General features: G+C 51.7%; 1 protein-coding gene across 8 annotated transcripts in view; it reads right to left on the bottom strand.

Annotated features, from left to right (window-relative positions):
* Positions 1 to 419: 419 nt before the first annotated feature.
* SMOC1 (SPARC related modular calcium binding 1) overlaps positions 420 to 22398 on the bottom strand; it is a 146831-nt gene continuing 124852 nt past the window's right edge. For 3 of the 8 annotated variants that reach the window (XM_086320013.1, XM_086320010.1, XM_086320017.1), the window contains 5 exons: positions 20467 to 20659; positions 19820 to 19902; positions 17505 to 17610; positions 6966 to 7210; positions 420 to 2338 (listed from right to left, as the gene is read on the bottom strand). In XM_086320013.1, the coding sequence (XP_086176139.1) occupies positions 2325 to 2338; positions 6966 to 7210; positions 17505 to 17610; positions 19820 to 19902; positions 20467 to 20659 (641 nt within the window). In that variant the 3' untranslated portion in view covers positions 420 to 2324. Of the gene's footprint in view, positions 2342 to 6965; positions 7211 to 17504; positions 17611 to 19819; positions 19903 to 20466; positions 20660 to 22398 lie in introns of all 8 variants that reach the window. The other 5 variants (XM_086320011.1, XM_086320009.1, XM_086320016.1 and 2 more) reach the window with 2 other exon arrangements.

Below are 22398 nucleotides of genomic sequence, written 5' to 3' on the forward strand. Positions count from 1 at the left end.
CTGCTCCCTGTTTACAGTCGCTTCCCAGCCTGGGGTCTTGAGCTCAGGATTACAGCCAACATGCCCAGTCCCATCAGCCCGAGCCATGGAACGGGCTCCCCCAGCCCTGCCCGCCAAGCACCGCCAGCAACATCCCCTGCTTTCAAGTGATGGCTTGTGGGGCTGGCTGCACAGGGGCAGGTCAGAGGAAGCGTTACAGACAGGGTACCGGCACTGTAGGCAAGGGCCCAGGGGGTCCAGGTCTTCACTGCAAGCGTGGCACCACCTCACGGCCACTTCTGGCTCCCTTTCTGGTCTAGCCCCTCAGACTTCCTAAGATCAGAGAGGAGGGCACCTCGGCCACAGTAAACAACTAAACCATTAAGGAAATGAACGCTTTCCATCAAAGGAAGCCACCCAAAGAAAGAGGCAACCACCACCAAGGTTTACGCATTTTTTATTTTTTATAAAACAAGCTACAAACGGTCTCCCTCCCTCCTCACAAAGGAAAACCACACAACTCAGCCTCCACACGTGTGTGAGAGAGAAGACATCCCAGGGAGATTCCAACTTTCTTCACGGAGGTGCTTCCTTCAGGGCAGGGAAGGAGGCGGAGGTCTCCCGGAAAGTCCACCCAGCCAGCACACGGGGCTTTCTGGTCCAGACTGATGGGCCAGGGCTCTCGTTCCATCCTACATGTTGGGATGGGCTCTCCAGTCACCCTGACACAACCTCTGGGACTTTCATTAGGACAGCAAGAACCTTCTCCAGTCAGAGGATGGGATGGGATAGGAGATGCACAGAGATGCGGCCAGATTTCCAAAAGTAATCCACAAAGGCGCCGGTCCTGGAAAACTGCCCACCCTCCCTCCCTGCCGCTCTGGCTGCTCACGGAAAGGAGGGCTCGGTGTCACCCGGCACCCTTTGTTGGATGACTGTCGGATGGGCATGCCCCCACCCCTGCCACCCCGGGCAAGAGGAAGCTGGGGTATGACCAGAAGGCTGGGCGGTCCACGTTGGAATCACAGTAAAACGCCTGTGGGAAGCTAGGCCTGGATTTCCCCATGGCTGGGCCATTCCGTCCTCACTTCCAAGGGATGCAGAAGTAACAGGCCCAACATGAATTTGGCCCTGGAACTGGCCTCAAGCCTGGAAGCCCATAAGAGCGTTTAGGAAAACAGGAAGAACCTTGGTACTGAGTTTAAAAAAAAAAAAATAGAAAAGGTTGAGTGACCAACAAGGTGATGGACACAACTCTTCCCGCAGGCTTACGCTGAGCTGGAGAACAGGAGGGGAGAAAGAGGACTGCAGAAGTAGCTGCCTAGTCTGACCTTGGCATTGGGCGCTGTCTCAGGAAGCCTCATTCATGGGTGTGTGACAGGTGAGAAGCCTTGGGTGGGCACTGGACTCACCAGGACAGGCCTTCTGTGCTTCTACCTCCACTGCTCAGATATTACATTTAACTACTAAATAAAAGGTCCTGCGGGGTGTCTTTTTCTTCTCTGCCTCCCCTCTCCTGCTTTACGTGGAGTAGAGGCTAAACGTAGCTGGAAAAGTTTCAAGGGACCCTAACGCAAATCCTTAGGGCAATTTGTTCAGCGGGCGCCAACAACACTGCACCCACTGAGTCTGGGCCACCTGGGGGTCTGGATGGCCTGACCACATGGGCGTTGGAGGATGGGACTTGTGAGGGCTACAGGCCTCCCTCCAGGGGCCACTCCCATTGTCCTGCAATGTCCACTCCCTCCCTTGAGAAGGTCAACCGCCAAGTGACTTGCCGCTCTGACAGCCACGGCAGAAGGTGGCCCCTTCCTCCCACCAGAAAAGATACCCATGGAGTCTGCACTGTGATCACAGTGGAATTCAGGCTGGCCAGGGATGGAGTCCTGGGTTCTAGAGAGTGGGGCTGTGTGTCCGGAGCTCTCACAGCTCAGAGCAGGGAGAGGGAGGAGAATAAACAGATAGCAATGCCAACACCTGTACAAAAGAACTATACAATTTACATATATATTTATATACAGTATATAAATCTCTTTCTTCTCAGTCCCAGAAAGCTCCCCGCCCTCCAAACCCTAAAAGTTGTCAGTAGCAGATCCAAAAACTTAACAATAAAAGAGAATAGTCTTTCTTCCCTTTCCTTTTCCCACTGCGATATTAGATACTGGTGTTTAAAAATGAAGCCGAAAAAGAAAACACACAAATAAGAGTTATTAAAAGTGCAAACACGATGGGCACCACTTATGTTACATGGGATGTGGCTGGGCCGTGGCAACGTCGAAGGTTAGCTGTCTGATGATCCATCCTGCCTCCCTGGTCTCTCCACCTGCCCTTTGGTTTTCTGCTCCTTAGACGAGGCGTCCTACTGAGAAGGGGAGGAATAAGCAAGAAATCAGAGCTGGGTTTAAGAGAACTCTGGGCTTCCCTGGTGGCTCAGATGGTAAAGACTCTGCCTGCAATGCAGGAAATCCGAGTTCAATCCCTGAGGCTGGAAGATCCCCTGGAGAAGGAAATGGCAATCCACTCCAGTATTCTTGCTGGAAAATCCCACAGATGGAGGAACCTGGCGGGCTACAGTCCCTGGGGTCACAGAGAGTCAGACACAACTGAGCGACTAAAACACTTTTGTGAGGACTCCAAATACATATATCCATTCCATCATTCGAGAGGGTTTTTCTATTCAGGGTTAGGCACCATCCTCGGCAAGTCAATGGGAGAGCTGGTGGGTTTTTTCAATGGAAGGACTTGTCTCCAGTCTCACTGAAAAATAATCCTGATAACTGCGCTTCATAAACTGGGAAGGACCAGTTAAGAAAGAGACCCAGCCCTGAGAGCACTGTGCTGGGAAGTCAGCTCCCCAGTGAGGAGTCTGGTGGGTGAAAATGCCTGGACTCATGGGGCATTTCCCAAAATTCAGTCCCTCGGACCCAAAGCTACATTCACCCCCAAACTCTATGTCCTGCCCCACCTGACTTTTGCCCCCCACTAGGTGTGCAAGCCCCTCTCAGCCCACCAGAGGGCACCGCACGACACCAGATGACCAATGTCTACTTCAGTCCCCGCATACAATCTACCCAGGTGGCTTTTCTGCTGCTCCCAGAGCACAGAGACCCAGCAAAGCTGCTGGCAGCCCAGGGCTGTGTCGCTCTGTGTCGCTTAAGTCGTGTCCGACTTTGCAACCCTATGGACTATAACCCACCAGGCTCCTCTGTCCATGGGATTCTCCAGGCAAGAATACTGGAGTGGCTTGCCATTTCCTCCTCCAGGGGATCTTCCTAACTCAGTGATCAAACCTGGGTCTTTTATGTCTCTTGCGTTGGCAGAAGAGTTCTTTACCACTGGTGCCTCTTGTGTTCCTCGACTATTTCTAATTTCTTCTGTGCATTCACCGTAAACCAGGCACCAGCTTGTTAAATCTCCACACCAAAACTGTGAGGCAGACGCTATCATATCCACTTTGCAGATGAGGAAATTGAGCCTCAGAGACTTTGGGTAGCTTGCTAAAGATTACAGAGCTGGGAAGTGCCAGGGCTGCCTGCTTCCTTTGGGTCCTGCGCACCTGGTACCTGACAAAGCTTCAGAGGGCAGACCGGAGGCCTCTGTGAGCTGCGTGGACCTGAGGTGCTAAACACACTCAGCCTTCCCCTAGCTGCTGTGTGCCGTGCGGACCTTAACTACCAGCACGGGAAGCGGACCAAGGGCAGCGGGCTGGTGGAGCTCTGTGCTTCCGAACCTACTGAGCTCAGAAGTGCTCCAGGTGGGCCTGGGGGTCAATGCAAACACTGGGTATTCTCTTTCCAACACTGGGCCCCAGCTTGTGCTCTGAGAAATGGGCATAGATTCTAAGTATGCCAAAGCGTAACGTGACCACACAGGACATCCCTCTCCCAGCCCTTCGTCATTTGACCAGGATCTAATGCACTGTGCCTGAGGAATTGAGAAGGCACACCCTGATGGCAGGGGAGAATCAGGAGCGTGGACTGCATGCAGTGCGATCAGTGCTTCTGACAGCTGCAGTGGTCTCATGAAGAACAGTATTATCTATGGAGCTTTCACAGAGGTCCCTCAATGCTTCAACCACTTCGACAACTGCTTTGACTTCCCGTCTCAGTGCGTCGGCACAGTGGCCCTGTGAGGTGGATACTATGCTTATTTCCATCTCACAGATGAAGAAACGGAAATCTGGGATGGTTGAGTAGTTTGTACTTGGGTGAAAGCTGGTCTGTGGCTGAAGCAGGGTTTGAGCCATGATGCTGCACCATGTCCTGGGGACTCAGAGTCATGGGGTCACAGAGAGGCGTCCTCATCAGACAGGACTGCCTAGAGGAGCTGACGGACGTCAGGGTGACTGAGATACATGTTTACAGATGGAAGGAGAGGGAAGGCAGCAGGAGGTGAGAGAGTTTAAACTATATAAGTGTGATGGGAAGTTGTTGAAGGGATTTAGTCCGAGAAACAATAGCATCAGTTTTGGTTAAAAAAAAAAAAAAAAAAAATCTTCTGGGGCAGTGTGGGAAACGGATTGGGGATGAGCATCACTCACCCAGGGTCACACCTGCCAGGGTCAGGGCCACTACAGGTCACTCACCCAGGGTCACACATCCCAGAACCAGGGCCAGACCCCAAGACTGGGTACCTCAGCCACCTCCTCAGCTACCTTTTGGGTTTACCCTGTCAACCAAGGGTTAGAACAAGGAAAAGCCCTTATGTTTCCTTCAAGGCAGTTCTCGGCACCAAACAAGTCAGAATTACCCAAATCGGCATCATCAGCCCAGACCCGTCACCTGCACTGCGACTCTCTAATTTTTGGGGTACAACCAACTTGACAGGTCCAAGTCATGTCTGTTATCTTCCCCACCCCCTAGACCTGCTCTGCTCTTCCTCCCATGCTGCCCATCTCAGTGAGTGGCCCGCTCTCCAGTTGCCCACGCCAGCCTTCATCCCTCTCTGCACTCGATCACCAAGCCCTGAAGTCCTACCTAGTCACCTCCCCTAGTACTCTGCAACCCCGCCGGGTTTTCCCTAACTCAGGCCTCCCTCATCTCCTGCTGGTCAGTGCTCTGGCCTCCTCTTGGGTCTCTGCCCTCACTCATCCCCCGATCCATTTCCCACGCTGCACTAGAAGAATTTTTTTTTTTAATCAAAACTGATGACATCGTTTCTCTGACTGAATCCCTTCAACAGCTTCCCATCACCCTTATATAGTTTAAACTCTCTCACCTTACCTCCTGCTGCCTCCCCTCTCCTTCCACCCCTAAACATGCATCCCAGTCACCCTGACATCCTTCAGCTCCTCTAATACTCTCCTTCCCCACTTCCACAGCCTCACCCTTCACTTGCCTCAGTTCAGAACACTCCTCCCTTCCATGACCTTTCAGCTCAGCTTCCTCTTACTCACTGGTCAAGGATTTGTCCAGAGCAAGGGCAGCAAGGTTTTCTGTGAAGAACTAGATGCAATCATTTTAGTTTTGTGGACCACGGACAATATACAACAATCTTGGTTGTATAGTCTTCTTTTTTGAAAATTACATCCTTTTAAAAATAGAAAGGACGTTTGCTCCTTGGAAGGAAAGTTATGACCAACCTAGACAGCATATTAAAAAGCAGAGACATTACTTTGCCAGCAAAGGCCCATCTAGTCAAAGCTATGGTTTTTCCAGTAGTCAAGTATGGATGTGGGAGTTGGACTATAAGCAAAGCTGAGTGCAGAAGAACTGATGCTTTTGAACTGTGGTGTTGGAGAAGACTCTTGAGAATTCTTTGGACTGCAAGGAGATCCAACCAGTCAATCCTAAAGGAGATCAGTCCTGAGTATTCATTGGAAGGACTGACGCTGAAGCTGAAACTCCAATACTTTGGCCCCCTGATGTGAAGAACTGACTCATTGGAAAAGACCCTGATGCTGGGAAAGAGTGAAGGCGGGAGGAAAAGGGGACGACAGAGGATGAGCTGGTTGGATGGCATCAATGAACATGAGTTTGAGTGAACTCTGGGAGTTGGTGATGGGCAGGAAGGCCTGGCGTGCTGCAGTCCACGGGGTCACAAAGAGTCAAACATGACTGAGTGACTGAACTGAACTGAAAAATAGAAAAGCCACTCTTCGCTCACAGGCTTACAGAAACAGGCCGTGGACTAGACTGGGCCCATGGGCTGTGGTTGGCTGACCTCTGGCTAAGACATCACTTCCTTCCTGAAGATTTTCAAGCCTGATGGACCCTGAGCGGATGTAGGTGCCTTAGGTATATTCCCACAATACTCTGCACTTGCTGCACTGTGACAGAGACCATCAGGCGTCCACCAGAATCCACGCTCTCCTCCTCTTCCTGGGCCCCAAGCCCTCCTCACTGTGGGGTGTTGGTCTAGTGATGGAGATCCAGCCAGTGAAATAGGAGAGGTGATGTATGTCACTTCCAGGACTGGTCCATCAACCCTGCCCCATGGGCACTGCTCCAGGGTTTAAGCCATCTGGCTGACTGGGAGGGAGAAGACCCACAGGGTGACCTTGGATGTCAGAGAATGAAGTTGGCAGAGTCATTCTCAGCCTGGCTCTCAGAGTGACTGCACCTGGAGCAATCTCCACTATCCCCCTACACACACACACACACACACCCTAAGACCTGGAATCACGGTGAATTACTATATGGGCAAGAGGAACTAATTTCCACTGTGTTGAGCCATTACTTGTGTGGTCCTACTTGTCACTGCAGCCTGGTGTATCCCAATACACCCTCATGGCACTCACCACAGTGTATGTAAACGCTTTAGCATCTGCCTCTTCAATAGACTGTGGAAGGATAGGAAACTTACCCTTCCATTCCTCCACTGTGTCAGGTGTCTAGTGCAAAGCACGGTGCGCTCCCAGTAAGTAGTCAAATAAACACATACCTGGGAATCTCATCTATTGCAGGGTCGGGGTGTGGGGTTCCCTTGGTCCCCTCCCTCCAGGAGGGGCAAGTCCTGGAGGGCCAGGAGCACAGGCGATCACTCACCTTCTTTGCTAACACCCAGGCAGCCCTTCAGCTCGGGCAGTGAGATGACCTTGTCCTTGTTCAGGTCACAGTAGTCAGTGAAACGCCGGGCACATTTCTTGGGCTTGGCTTTCTTCTTTACATAGCGCTTGAAGGGCTTCATCTCGCGCTTGTTGATGTCGCTGCTGCTGTTGCTGTCCAGCTGGCTGAAATACCAGTGCACCACGCGCTCCTCCAGGGTGTGGCTGGGGTCTGGCTCCGAGAACCTGGGCCACGGGCAGACACCCACCCCCAAGCCCCGCTCAGGATCCTGCAGGAACCACCAGCCCCACCACAAGCCTCTCCCACATGCTAAGAAGCCAAGGGTTGCCGGCAGCCAGGTAGAAATGGCTCCTCCAAGCCCAAACCCTCCCTGCCCTGCTCAGCCTGCAGCAGAATCATGTCACCCTTTCCAACTTGAGCCTCCAGCCCAGACAGTTCATTTCTGGGGGATCCCCAACTAGGTGAACCCGCCACACCCTGCACCATAGGTAGGGATGTTCTCGTGCAAGAGGGATGCTCAGGACATATGGACTGGATTTCATCCACCTGAGAAAACCACAGGGATCCAAACTGTTCTTCTCCTAGCCTAGTGTGGCTGACGCACAAACTGCCATCACACATGAACTTGACACCCAAATGAGTGTGACTATGAAGGGAGCTTGGAGCCTGTACCACGTAACCAGCGTCCAGGCTGGGTCCCAGGAGGGCTTCCAAAGCAGCAGGAGCAGCCCCTGGCTTCAAACTGTTGTCTTGGCAAGACAGAGTCAGAAAGAGTGAAACCAGGCAGCAACAAGTCAACGTGAACTGTGAAGTTCCCGTGGGCCATCGCTGTCGGATACCAAGTGTGGTAGGAATTGAGAGAAGGAGGCAATTGAGACGGACACAAAGAGAGGTTCTATCGCTGGTGAGTCCTGATCTACTAACGGTGAGTCTCTCCATACAGAGGTCTTAAGAGAGGGCAGACCCAGGAAACCACATGTTAACTCCAACACCTGGGGAATTCTGCTAAGAAGCAGAGTAACCTAGAGTAACCAAGAAAGCTTTCTGGGGGTCGAGATGCATGGTGGTAACTGCATCTAACACGCCTCTGATTGTAACATGACAAGAGCAACGGCCACACGTGTAACATACACAAGGTCTACCCATTCATTTTACTTACTCATGCCTCAAATTTTTCCCCAAAAGGATTCAGGGTGCTAGGTTATACTGAAAACTTTAAAAGCCAATGATGAGTCTGTTCTAGAGCGGGTGACTGGCCAGGAGAACAGAGCCACACGAGTCCCATGGCTCCTGCTGCCAGGATTGGCACGGAGTGAATGTGGTCCAGAACCTTGTGTTTAAAGCCCTGGGTAACCTTCCCTCGGTTGGGGGACTGAGGCTGAGGTTGGCCCATCGTCTGCAGGGAACCAGACAGACTACACCAGGGGTCCTACAGCAGGGATTCAGGACCTGCCAGCACACTCTGAAGCTGTACCTAGCAAGAAAAATATTCAAGGCACTTGCCAATGCCTTGGGGTTCTTCTCTGGAATTTGCCGAGGTTTCCAGGAGGGAAGGGACAACCCTGACCCCTCCCCTATGAATGAGCCGGCAAACTCCCTCCCCCACCATCCCCCAAGTGACCTCACCATTTAGGGAAAAAGAAGTTTCATTACCAAAAAAAGCCAGGCGTCCCTGCTGAATGCCCATTCCTAATTAAGTGTATTATGGTCTTGGGCAGGCCCCACTGGGCACCCTGGGCCAGGTCCAAGACAGCACAGTGAGTAGATCAGCCAGCAGGACCTCATCCTGACACGTCTGGAGCAGGGAGTACCTGAGGAAGGTGTGAGGGACTGTCTGCTTCTAGCTCTTGGGGAATCTGCTAGGTCCGTCATAGAAACCAGGCTTGGAACGGCTTACAAACAGGCAGGGCTCAGACTGTTGTCTCTGCCAGTGCATGGCATTTTGGTGGTTTTGAGCTTCCTTTATTTTCACTCCAATATTCACTCTCGAGCCTGTGGGGCATATACCAGGAGGGCCCCAGAAACGTCTCTATCAGGATGCTGCTGGAGCAGGAAGGAGAGTGGTCAGCTCCCTTGCAGAGCACCCTGTCTGCCTCCAACTTTCGCCAAATGAGGGAGGACCCAGGCCAGGGAGGAGAGCCAGGACAGGCCCCAGGGGAGGCGCTCCAGTTATTCCCCTCCAAGCTTTCTAAGGCGTCCAGGGGAGGGAGTCAGGGTTTTCCCCCTCAGCCCCTCCCTTGGGGGGCCATGAGCGCCCCTGGCAAAGGCAGCTCTTCCTTTAACCTTTAGGCTCAGCATAGCGTCATGTCTACCTAGAAGCTGGAATAATAAAGCCTCAGTTGCTGAGACGGAAGGGATGAGGTCATCCCACCCAGACGCCCTGCCAGGAGAGGCTCGCTGCCTCCAGCACGTGTTCCTGGGCTCCCGCCTGCCTGCCCGGTTCTCGGCGACTCTGTGACTGGGGGTCCCTGCACCTTCCTTTGGGCTAGTCTGCAGCAAGAAGCGGCTCTTCTCCCCAGGCAACAACCTCTAAGAGTTTCGTCTCAGGCCAGAGAGTGACTGTCACTTGGCTCCTTACTTCTTTTCCCCTCCCTTCTCCATCTCCCTGGTCTGGAGAGCCAAGTTTCTGCCCTCCTCACTCCCAGCAGGACCTCCCAGCCCGGAGCAGCCACAACTTCGGACAGCTACACCCCTGCATGTCCCACCCCCAGCCTCCACTGAGGATACTTGCCCAGGAGAGGTGCTCCGGGGGCCCTCCATGCCTGCCTCTGGCTCCCAGAGCTCTGCTGCAACCCACAGGCAGCCTCTTCCCTCCCTTCTCCCCAGCCCGTGCGAGGCTCTCTGCTTCTGAACTCCTCTGACTTCCAGAACCCATGCTGCATCCTCCCCCGGACAACAGGGCCCAGCTCTACATGTATAGCTGGGCAGCGCTAGGGTCCTGCTTTGGAATCCAACCTTTTGTCTAGGCCGAGCTCCAAGTACATTTAAGGCAAGAATTTCTTAGCCTGGGGGAGATCATGGACCCTCAGAGAACACAAACAAAGCCACAGTCCCTCTCTCTAAAATGCACGTGCACCCAGAACGCTGCAGATTTTAGGGGTTTAATAGATGCTCCAAACGTCATTCAACTTAAGAACCCTCGTCTAGAGGGAAAGAGACTCCAGACATGGCCCTAGAAGAATAAGTATGCACCTTCTGGGAGAAGATGGGATGAGACAAAAAAACAGCACTTGGAAGGAGCCTGGGAGTAGTTTTCATGTTTCCAGCAAAGCATAACGAAAAAAAAAAAAAGAAAGAAAGAAAACTACCAAAGGCATCTGGCTCAAAGCTCTGAAAGTGAGGTTTCTGGCTTCACAGCAGCTTTAAGTCCCCAAACTACCATACTTCATACAAGAACTAGTTAAGAGTGAGACTTATCAGGAGTCCTGATTTAGCCAAACAGGCAGTGGGCATGTGTGAAAGATGGGTACCTCCGTTAACAGAGGAGAGGCTGGGATTTTCCCAGGGGGGTGTGGGGGTGGGGCAAGATGGCCTCCTCCAGAGGCCCCAGGAATCTCTCAACAGTCTTTGCTGGAGTCCTTCCCATCACAGCTAGGCTCCCCACTATTTACCACTGACCTCAAAGCCACACCCCACTGATCCCTCCAGCTCTTGCAGCTTTCTAGCAGAATCCTTTAAAAACACAGGCTACTTGTACTCCCAGTTCCAGGGTTACACTGACATGGACTCCAAACTCTCCTGTACACGTGCACACAGAAACCCCGCTGGGGTCATCAAAGCTACTCATCGGGCAAGGGCTGAGGACCCAACATTAGAGCCAATAATGGCTCCTTAGGTCACCTAACAGTGACACCCAGGTCCTTGCTATGGGCCTCCCTATAGGTAAAAGTCCACTTCTATTAAAAGGGCTCCTTGGGTGTGCAGAGGATCCAAGTTTTCTCCGGTATGGCATGAAGAGCCAGTAAAATGTTGGTGTCAGCCCTGCCTCTGGGCTTTTTTGGTAGCCGTCCTCGTGCCTCCCGCCTCCTGGGAGAAGGAAAACCACTAGAACCAGGTCCCTCCCTGGACTGGCCCCACCGAGTCTTCTCCCACACTGAGAAGCGGCAGGTGCCGCCCTTCCCCTGCAGCCCTCACTGCGTCGCTTCTGCAGCCTCAGCCGGGCCAGGCCTTGGCTGCAATGCACAGCTGGAGAGCCAGCCCCATTTACCACAGTGAAACCGGTGCTGGCCGAGATCTTGGGCCCGATTCTGCTGTCCCAAGCAGTTTTAAACAAGGTGAGGTGGGATGGCCTGGAGGCACGAGCCAAGCCAAGCAGACCAATGGAGCCCCATCTGGAATCGGGTCCAGGCCCCACCAGCTGTGCGGGTGGGTGGGGCTGGGAAATGCCAAGTCAGCCACATTCTCAGCCTCTTCCTTGCAAGACCATCAACAAGTAACCACACTGGGCAGGAAGGAGGAAGCCTCAAGACAAAGGGCCTCTCCTTTCAGGACCACGTGAGGGTCTGGGAGGCTCATGCAGCTCAGCCCACCTCCTCTTGATGTTGGCTTTTTCTAGGAAGGCTGATCTATGGGGTAGGGGGAGGAGGGCTCTGCTTCTTGCCAGAGGAAGGACCAAAAGCATAGTTCAATGATCCATCAACCCTTCACTGAGAAAAGCTATCATCTAGTGATACATGTGGGCTTCACCTGTGGCTCAGGGGTAAAGAATCCACCTGCAATGCAGGTGTTGCATCAGATGTGAGTTCGATCCCTGGGTTGGGAAGATCCCCTGGAGGAGGGCATGGCAACCCACTCCAGTATTCCTGCCTGGAGGATCCTATGGACAGAGGAGCCTGGGAGGCTACACAGTCCATGGGGTCGCCAAGAGTCAGACACACATACAATGCAATTTGCTCCCTCTCAGGCTCTGGCCACAGATGTTTCCATGGGTACCCCTTTCACTTGGCCTATTTTTAAATTTGGGCCACAGTGCTTCCCCCACAAATCAAGCTAGATGCCAGAAAAGGAAGTAGACATCTCTCTCTTCCACTCCCTACATCCGATGAGTCTTCAAATCCTATTGATTTCATTACTTGAACTTCAGTAGATGATCCTACCCCCCACATCTGTAATCCACGCTCTCATCACCTTTCACTCAGATGATGCTGTAACCTTCCTGCCCCATCCAACACCCCTCCCGTCCAGCTCCCATAGGAATGCCTATCTAACTCCATGACTCCCTGCAGCCTCTCTGGCATGGATCACAAGGTCCACCAGGGTCTGGGCTCTGCCCAACTCTACAGCCTCATCTCCTACAACCTGCCTCCCAAGCCTAAAACTCTGCTCATGATTCCTTCCACAGACCCTGTGTGTGTGTGTGTGTGTGTGTGTGTTAGTTGCTCACTTGCGTCCAAGTCTTTGTGACTCTATGGACTGTAACCCACCAGGTTCCTCTGTCCATGGGATTTTCCAGGTAAGAATACTGGAGTGGGTTGCCATTCCCTTCTGCAGGGGATCTTCCTGACCCAGGGATCGAACCTGGGTCTCCTGCATTGCAGGCAGATTCTTTACCATCTGAGCCACCAGGGAAGCCCACAGACCCTACCTTGTTCATACCTCACTATCCCAAGGGTCCCTCTGCTGGGAAGTTCTTACTCCTGGTCCATCTAGGTCAGGACGTTGTCTCATTCGTAAGTGAAGATGTGGCTTAAACATCACCTCCTATGGAAAGCCTTCTCTCACGTGCCTTCCTCCCGAGTCCCTGCCTGCACGACTTCATCTGCCTCTGTTATCACACTGGCTTTACAGGGCACTCACCTGACTACACAGCTCTTCTCCCAGGAGCTTCTCCAGCCCAGGAACCAAGTCTGCATCCCTGTATGTCCCCAGAACCCAGCACAGAGCTTACACTGGGTGTGAGATGTAAGAGTTTGTGCAAAGCTAAAATCTCCAAGCCTGACAGGTGGTAGTTTGGGACAAAGACACCCTCTCTTCTACTCAACCCAAACGTCCCCCTGTCCCTTCTTCCCAACGTCACTAAATAAGACTGTTTCCCACTGGCCCCAGCTGGTGTCCAGCTTTACTTGCCAGACCCTGAGAGGATGCAGGAGGGATCAGCTGTGGCTTCCTTGACCTCATGCTTGCAGTCCCAACTCTGCCTGAATTCAGAGCCAAGGCCTAAACCCAGGCAGCCTGGATCCCCTCGTTCTCTTCACTGGTCCTGCTCCTCTGCCTTTGCTCTTCTGTCCTAGAAAAGCGCTGACCAGGGGCTGTCCACACAGCGCCCAAGTCCTGTGGGCCCAGCCAGGGCACCATAAAGCTCTGGTGGCAGTGAGCTTCAGGGCTGGGTTTGGCCTCATAGTTAGTCTTGAAGTAGCTGCTGGACCCTCAGACGTGTGCCAAGGAAAAGAGGCCTCACTGAGACATCCCTCTCTGTGCCTGACAGAGATCCATCCATCTACCCACCCATCCTTCTGGCTATTTATTCATTTAACAAATGTTTACGGAGCACCTACTGTATGCCAGGCACTTTTCTGAGTTCCAGGAATAAGCAGGGAAGAAGGTGAAAAATGTTCCTTTTCTCACCGAACTTCCATTTTCATTGGGTGGGGTGAGGCAGATATAAATAAACAAACCAGCAAGACATCATGTAGTGATAAGCACTAGGCTGAAAATTAGAAAGAGGTGTCATGATAGAAGGTGACAGGGCTGTTCCTTTCGTTCGGATGGCCGCTGAGAAGGTGCTATTTAAATGGGGCAAGTCACGGGAAGATAAGGGACTCACATTCCAGCCTGAGGAAGCAGCTGGCATGGAGGCCCTGGGGTGGTGAGAGCTTGGCCTGTTTGAGCACCTGAGAAGGACCAGCGGCAGCTGGCATGTAATGATGGGAGGTAGTGGCATACGAAAGGAGGGTGAGCACCATCAAGACCATCCTTCAGAGCCAATTCACGGTCAGAGTTAGGGCTTGATTTTCCTAAACATTGGGTAGGCATCAAAGTTCACTCAGGTTTTTCCGTAACAAATTATGGAAAAACCCGAATGAATTTTTTTGCCAACCCAATATAATAGAGAGATCTGAGAGGGATTTAAATGCAGTAAAACCAGTAACCCTGACCAACTACCCCTCTGTGTAACCACTCCTCTCTCCTTTTCCCCCCCAGGCCCACCCCGACTCCCTTGATCTCTAAACTACTTCTCGATTCATCTTGTCTGTCTTTTGATTACAAGTATAGCCTCCAGGTAACACAATTACCAAATGCAGTTCAAACCTTTCATTCTCATCAGAACCAAACACGGTCAAGTTCATATGAGCTTAAAATGAAAAACATGTTTAGGAAAGAATATTAAAAAAAATTTTTTTTTTCTTCCAACTCTCATTATACCTAAAAGAGAGTTTTTTGGAAAGAAAAAGAAAATCACTTCCCTAAGGACATACTAGGATTAAAAGCATTTATAAACTTCTTAGTTTTTATTTTCTGTAAAAATGTCCTCCCCTGCAATTTGAGGGCAGAGCGTCCATCTGAACTTGGTCTGGCAGCAGGCCTGCCTGTGCTTTTGACCCCCTGGCCCAGGACCCAGCTGGGCTCTGCTTTCCCCGTCACTGAAGCCTGCCTGGATCTGAGGCCAGGCAAGGCTCAAGGGCTGGCCTCCTGCAGAAGCAAACAGGATGGAAGGTGAAGTGCTATCTCCTTGGGACCCAAGTACAAGCACAAGGCAGGCTCCCTGAGGGGTGGGTCAGAGCCAGCAGCCCAGAAGAGTTGTGAGTAGAGAGGATCCAGATTTTGGATTTTTAGGGCCATGTCCCCTCCTTGTTTCTTTAGTCTCTCTCTTCTAAAAAAACATAAATAGCTCATACTCATTTTTGCATGAAACAACAGGTATGTTTTCACATTCCAATCATGAAAAGCAAAAAGGTATACAATCCTGAATGCTGCTACTGCTACTGCTAAGTCGCTTCAGTCGTGTCCGACTCTGTGTGACCCCATAGACGGCAGCCCACCAGGCTCCCCCATCCCTGGGATTCTCCGGGCAAGAACTCTGGAGTGGGTTGCCATTTCCTCCTCCAATGCATGAAAGTGAAAAGTGAAAGTGAAGTCGCTCAGTCGTGTCTGACTTGTAGCGATCCCATGGACTTCAGCCTACCAGGCTCCTCCGTCCATGGGATTTTCCAGGCAAGAGTACTGCAGTGGGGTACCATTGCCTTCTCCATAATCCTGAATACACCTGTTCATAATTTCCCGTCCCTCTTCCTGGAGATGAGGACACAGCTCTCTCTGTCTTAGACCTCCAGTGGCTGAGCACTACCTCTGGGCAGTTCCCATCTGCCGACCTGTCAGACACTGTCTCCATCTGCCCTGCTCCTCCTGCTGCTGGGGAGGCCTGGCCCCATTCACAGGGTGAGCAAAACAAACCAGCCTCAGGGCTCACAGGACCACAGAGTAGCTGAGGGCAAGCAACCCCAGACAGGGGGTTTCCTAGAGTGGCAATCCATGAGGCAGTCTCTGCACTCATCATGATGGGACATAATGGTTTTTACCAAAGGCCACTCACTGTATGAGCCCATCTATATAAAATGTCCAGAGTAGGCAAATCCATAGAGACAAAAGTTAATTAGCAGCAGTAGTAGTAGTCTGGGGGAGGGCCACTGAGGAGTGACTGTTAATGGGTACAGAGTTTCTTTGGGGGTTGATGAAAATGTTGTGGAATTTTGGCTAGTGGTAACTGTACCACTTTGTGAATATAATGAAAACAGTTGCACGCTTAAAAAAAAAAAACTGGGGGGCCACTGCCCTCGTCTGCCTTGGGACACAGAAGTGCTGACAGCTGTGCTGGGAGTCCTGGTTCCCACCCTAGATACATGCCCTGTGGTCACGCTGATCGCCGCTGAGGCAGTCAGCCTTCCACCGGCCTGGGGCCTGGGCCGGTCTCATGGTGGCACTCCTTGCCTGTTGACAGTTCTGCCTCTGAGCAGGTGCGGAGGAATCAGCCCTCCCTCCTTGGTGAACCCCACAAGCTCAGAGTCAGGCTGCCCACTCCTGCCAAGCACATGGTAGCTCCTATTCAGGGACCTGAACACCACCCAGCTCTGCCGAGCCTCACCCTCTGGCTTCATAATGGGAAGCACATCGCATGGGCCCTTTGGGACTTGGTCCCCACCTCCTTCTCTGCGTCATCTGCCACCTCTGTCATCTTCTCCATCCTCTCCTCTCCTCTTCCATCCACCCCAGCCCAGCCATACTGAACTATGGCCATGCACTTGCCTGGGGTCACAATGTTCTTTCTTTTTCTCCTAGAATGGCTTTCCTTCTTTTACTAGCTAAGTCCTACCTGTCCTTCAAAATCCAGTTCAGGTATCACCTCCTCCTGGAAGCCTTCTCTGATTCCTCCAGACTGAATGAGCAAACCCTTCTCTGTTCTTTTACCTCTTATCTAGCACTTACCACAGTTTGCATCTGTCCACAGCCTAGTATTCTCACTGCTGCTGCTGCTGCTAAGTTGCTTCAGTCGTGTCCGACTCTGTGCGACCCCACAGACAGCAGCCCACCAGGCTCCCCCGTCCCTGGGATTCTCCAGGCAAGAACACTGGAGTGGGTTGCCATTGCCTTCTCACTAGGTGCCTTCTTTGAAGATAAGGACATGCCTCACATTCCTGGATTCCCAATCCCTAGCCCAGGGCTTGCTGTGCTGTGCATGTTCAATAGGTCTGAGCATGCATGCTCCAACCGACCCAATGGGCCCAAATCAGTGAGCGCTGGTGATGCTGGTTGTTAAGGAGCAGGTGGATTTCAGCCCTGTGTCAAGACTGCCTTGGTCAGCATATCAGCTCCTGATTTAGGTAGGGTCTGGCGATGGTAGTGTCCAATCTCAACACTCGGAGCCCCTTGGGATTCTCAGGCATGTGGCTCCTGCCTCCTCAGAAGACAAAACCACCAAGTGCTCCAGACTTCCTCCTTGCTGTCCCCATCACATGCCCACCCCACTTCCTGACGTTCTGGACTCACCCTAAGGCATACACTGCTGAGACTAAAGTGCTGGAAGTCTCCAGACACTCCTGGTGCGTGGCATGCTAAGTGGCTCCAGTCATGTCCGACTCTTTGGAACCCCGTGGACTGTAGCCTGCCAGGCTCCTCTGTCCATGGAATTTTCCAGGCAAGACTACTGGAGTGGGTTGCCATTCTCTTCTCCAGAGAATCTTCCTGATGGATTGATCGAACCCATGTCTCTTATGTCTCCTGCATTGGCAGGCAGATTCTTTACCACTAGCACCACCTAGGAAGTCCCAGACACTCCTGGACTTACCTGTAATCAGGTAACTACAAGCTAGAGAAAAGCAACTCCCAAGGACTGGAAAGGGGAGAGGGGTGGTGAGATTTTTGGCAGAATGTTGGACAAAGTCACAGCTACATGGTTTCAGGAAAAGGATCAACTTCCAGCCCTTGCGCTACCCAAGCCCTCCCCAATCTCTCGGCGTCCTGTAGCATCTAAAAGATCAGGGGCCTTGAGGTCCCACTGGGCCTGAGTCCTGCTCAAACTCTCACCTCCCACCTCCAGTGGGCGCTGCTGAGTTAATGGCCTGCACCATGTCAGTGGTGAGGGCATCCAGTAGGCTGGTGATAAATTCCAGTTTCTTCCCTTCTGGACAGCCTGAAAGACAAAGTGAGATCTGAAGGCACGTGCCAGGTAAATGATCAAGTAAACCAGCTTCCTCCACTACCACTGTTTCTTCAACTTCTCCAAGTCCTTCTTGTCCAGCCAAATCCACTTTGGGAACTGTCCACAGCTCAAATGATTCGGTCTCCAGCGTTACAGGCGGATTCTTTACCAGCTGAGCCAGGGAAGCCCCAGATGATTCTCATAAACCTCCAGAGTTCCTCTCCCCACAGCCCACAAGGGACCATCAGACCACGTGGACATTACAGCTTTTGGTGTTCTTCCATTCCACAAATTTTTGCTGAGTATCAACTCAGGCACTATGGTATATGTTAGGAATATACTAGACAGAGCTCTTCTCCTCATAAAGTCCATAGTCTGCTGGGAAACTCAAGTGGTACAGTGAGACCAGGCCACTCCAGAGGTGAGGACCAGGTGGTACAAGGGCATTAGGAATGCAAGAAATCCAAGGTCAAAGTTGACTCAACGGACCTACCAGTTTACCTATCCAAGAACCTCTTCCTTTTTTTACATCTCTCCTCAGCCAGCTTAGATTATAATGATCAACCCTCCCTTAGAAGTACTCTCAAATCCTTTGTTTATTCCTCATGGTGGGACTCCAGCAAAACCCCAAGCACGGATGAACCTTTGCACAGATATGCCTTCTCCAAATCCACACCCCCAGAGCTGCATGTTGCTGGTGTAAACACCACCACACCACTGGAGAGATGGTTTTCCTATAAATTCATGACTGCCAGCCCCAAACAGTCCCTCAGCACTACCTACAATTCTCCTCTCTGCAGCAACCATTTCATTCTCCTCTCTCTGCAGTTCCCCCGGGTCTCTGGTTAAATGCCACTTTCTCAGTGAAGCCACGGATTTCTTCCTGTCCTTCTCCCAGCACCTCACTCTTTCCCTTTAGAGTACCTGTCACCATCTTCATGTGTTTGTATTCATTTATTTGTGTACTCTGTCTCCCACACTACATAAGCTTCACTTCCGTTTTGATTACTAGACATACCCAGCGCCTGGCACACAGTGAAATCTCAGTTCACATTTGTTGAAGGGATGGCTAGACAGAGGGATCCTGGTCTCTACGACTCTGTTCTCATGACAGAGTGATTTCTACAAACCTCACTTGGGAACCCCCGGACTTTCAAGAGCCTCTGTTTTCAGTTCTCCTTTGGAGTCTTGATGGGAACAGTGGGAGCTCCCATCAGCACTGACCTGATTAAAACTACAGTGTTTCGAGACATCAATATTTAGTAATCATATTGTAACTCACGGGCAGAGAACCCGGTAGATAAGGGAAACCCAGCCCAGCAGCCCTTCAGAGGCCCTGGCCCCTTCCTATGCCTCTTGTGCCATACTCCAGGGACAGTTCTGGGCCACCAAGGGTCATTGCAAAGGCACTCTACAGGGTTGGCAACGGACACTACCACACGCTGCAGGAAAGCCTGTTCTGAGAGTTAGCTTCTCTTTGCAGCCCTGGAGAAAAGGGTCCACAGTCCCCAGATCACTGTCCCAATCACCCTGCTGCTGCTGCTGCTGCTAAGTCACATCAGTCATGTCCAACTCTGTGCAACCCCATAGACAGAATCCCATCAAGCTCCTCTGTCCCTGGGATTCTCCAGGCAAGAATACTGGAGTCGGTTGCCATTTCCTTCTCCACCCAATCACCCTAGGTTAGAGAAAAAACTGGAGCATTTTTTGAGGGTAGGATTTTAAGCCAACACGTGTGCGTGCTAAGTCGCTTCAGTTGTGTCCTACTCTTTGCAACCCTATGAACCATAGCCAGGCTCTTCTGTCTGCGGGATTCTCCAGGCAAGAATACTGGAGTGTGTTGCCATGGCCTCCTCCAGGGGATCTTCCTGATCCATGGGACTGAACCCACGTTCCTTAATGTTCTTTACTATGAGGGCCATCTGGGAAGCCCTTTAAGCCAAGGACTACATTTTAAAGATGAAAAAGGGAAGAGCGAGGAGGAGAAACCATGTGTTTAAGGCTTCGGGACTAATTAGGGACACACACCAGACTGGATGCTGATCCTGTGGCTCCTGCCATGCCCCTGCCCACTGTCCGTCCCCACCCCAGCTTACAGATGAGGAAGCAGACCCAGAGGCGGGCGCTGCTCCTGCACGATGAGGGGGTGGCGGGACAGGAAGGGGTGAGGATGTCAGCAAGAGGCAGTGTCGTCTCCTACCTGGCAGCTCCCTGTCCTTGAAGGGGTCCTCCACCTCCGCACTCTTAGCCCTGGCATCACTCTCACAACTGGGCATCACGTAGCTGAGAAGAGAGACAGGCAGGGGGTAAGGAGGGGCTGGAACCTGAGCCGACTTCAGCCCTCCCACTAGCAAAGATCTGTGTGGTCTCTAAGCCTAGAGCACCCAGAGCTGGTGGAAAAATATCTCCCACACTGTCCATTAGCTACAGGGCAATCCCAGCATCAGCGTCCCCACAGAGACACGTTCAGGCATGTTGCCACATGGTCTCAGCTACTCAAGTAGAGTGGTGCCCCTTACGTCTGCACACAGGATCTTTCTGACCCATGGCACCTAGAGACTCAGGCAGGGCAATAACCTGCCTGAGTGAACTGAGGTTCACAGAGATTACCTCCTTTCCCCAAGGCCACCCAGCTAGAAAAGGCCAGCCCTGTGACCAGAATCCAAGATCCAGGTCTTTCCACCAGGACCTCATCTGCCCACGAGCAGAGACGCTGCTCCCCGAGTGTCTCAATTCCCACCCGGCCAGGACAATAAATCCGGGAGATGCAAGGCGCCAGCCTAACAGGAAGCTGGTTCTCCTGCCCCAGGGTCCATCTGAAGGGCAGGACGGGCTCCAGGGGCTTACCGTGTGGAGGTCCCCGGCAGCGGACGCCCAGTGTCCACCAGCACACACCAGCAGTAGCCAGTGGACTGGTGGCACTGCACTGGTTTATAGAGCCCCCCAGGAGCACACTCGGGGATCACAATGCCCTCGCGGGGGTTCTGCCGGGCCTCTTCCAGGGCGCTCTGTCTCTCCTGGTCACACGAGTGAACTTTCTCTGCAAGAAAAGACACAGCCCGTGGTGACTTCCCAATCCTATGCTTTCCCTGTCAGGACCCGGCCTGGCCCCCAGGAACTGATGATGGCTGACTGGTGAATCACCAAGGGGTGCGGGGTCCCCACGCCAGCCCTGAGTGAGGAGCTGGAGGCTCAGAGCACCTCACTCTGGCCCTTGCATGGCCAGGCTGCAGTAGCATTCACGCTGGGAGGCGGGGCTACTCCTCATCAGAGCTGCAGTTGGCCTGGGAGTGGAATCTCCTGTTTTCAGAACAGTCCCTGCTCATGTCTCCTAGCTCCAGCCCTGCAAGCTGACAGCTGAGGCAGGTATGCCTTTGTGTGTGGACACTGTCCCAAACCCAGACCCTGTAGGACAGGGCCACAGTCACCGTCCTCAGGGTGGGAAGATGCTCTGATGCCTGGTACCCAAGAGAAGCAGAAACAAGGCCCAAACCCACTCCTTCCAGGGCTCCATCAGAGGCGGACAAAGTAGGCTGAATGGAGCTGAGTTGATTACACAACACTGCTTCCATTACACAACACACCTTCCCACAGGAAGGTGTCTGTACTCAGCGGCCTCAGAAACCATGCCAGTGTGTCTGAACAGCCAAACCTAGTTTTCCCAGAGTCAAGCCCAGCTTGAGGCACCCCAAGGTGCCCTGCGCCCCGGGGGCTTTAGTACCCCACGGCCCCTAACCAGTCAACCTGCCCAACTTCCCCTTCTTGTTTTTTTGTTGATACTATGTGGGGCTTTGGGTTCTTTTTTTTAGTAATTAAAAATAAATAGCATTGGGTTTCTTTTCTCATTATAAAGAAATATTTGAAGAATCACTAATCCCACCAAAGTTAAGTTCTACCTACCCTGGATCTTTTCTTTTGCATGTACACATATGCAAATACATATGCACACACGAGGTTGTTTTTTTAAAAAAACAATAAAAGGGACCATATCATAAACTCGTACCACTGTTTTTGATCTACTTATTTCTCTTTTTATTCATTTACTTTATCATCACTTTCTCTCATGAACAGTAATCCACAACTTTCCTCGTGAAGAATGTGACAGGAATCACCTTGGGTATCCCGTGACTTTTTCACAGTGTGTTACAAAAGTACCACTCGGAGAGCCAGGAATTTGGCATCAGCGATGTGGAGATTCATCCTGCTCACTGAACAAACAGATGAAAATAACAGAAGCTAAACTCTGATGGAGCCAAAGCCTTTGAAATAATGGCTCTGTTAATGATACACATATGAACCAGACAGATGTTGAAGCAGACTGTAGGTGTGCAGAGATGCAATGCTGTCTTAGAGGAAAGTCAGATGATGGGGAAATGATTTCTGGTCTCCTAAAAAAAATGCTGAAAAATTCTCATTGCAGAGTGAGGGAATATTTCCTTAAGGGCATAAAAATATTGGATGGTATATATATATAGCATATTTGCTATTAAAATATAATTCTGATATGGAAAATGAAAAAAAAAGGAATTACTGTTTTCATAATGCAAACATAGCAAAATTGAACAGAATCTCCTTGGCTAGATGAACAGGAGTTTAGAACAGTTGACAGACAATAGACTTATGATTCTAAACCAAGTTATAACTACCACCAGAACTGCCCCTAGAGCCAGCTTAGGGAAGAGACAGAAACTGCTGGACAGAGGGGGCCTTTGGGGAGACCTGGCCTGAAGACCCAGAATTTTGAATCGGGCCCCTGGCTAGGATGGAGCCTGGCACCTT

Source organism: Bos grunniens, chromosome 10 (assembly GCF_055505025.1).
Source record: "Bos grunniens cultivar Pamir isolate PY7600 chromosome 10, Bosgru_T2T1.0, whole genome shotgun sequence".
Taxonomy (NCBI): domain Eukaryota; kingdom Metazoa; phylum Chordata; class Mammalia; order Artiodactyla; family Bovidae; genus Bos; species Bos grunniens.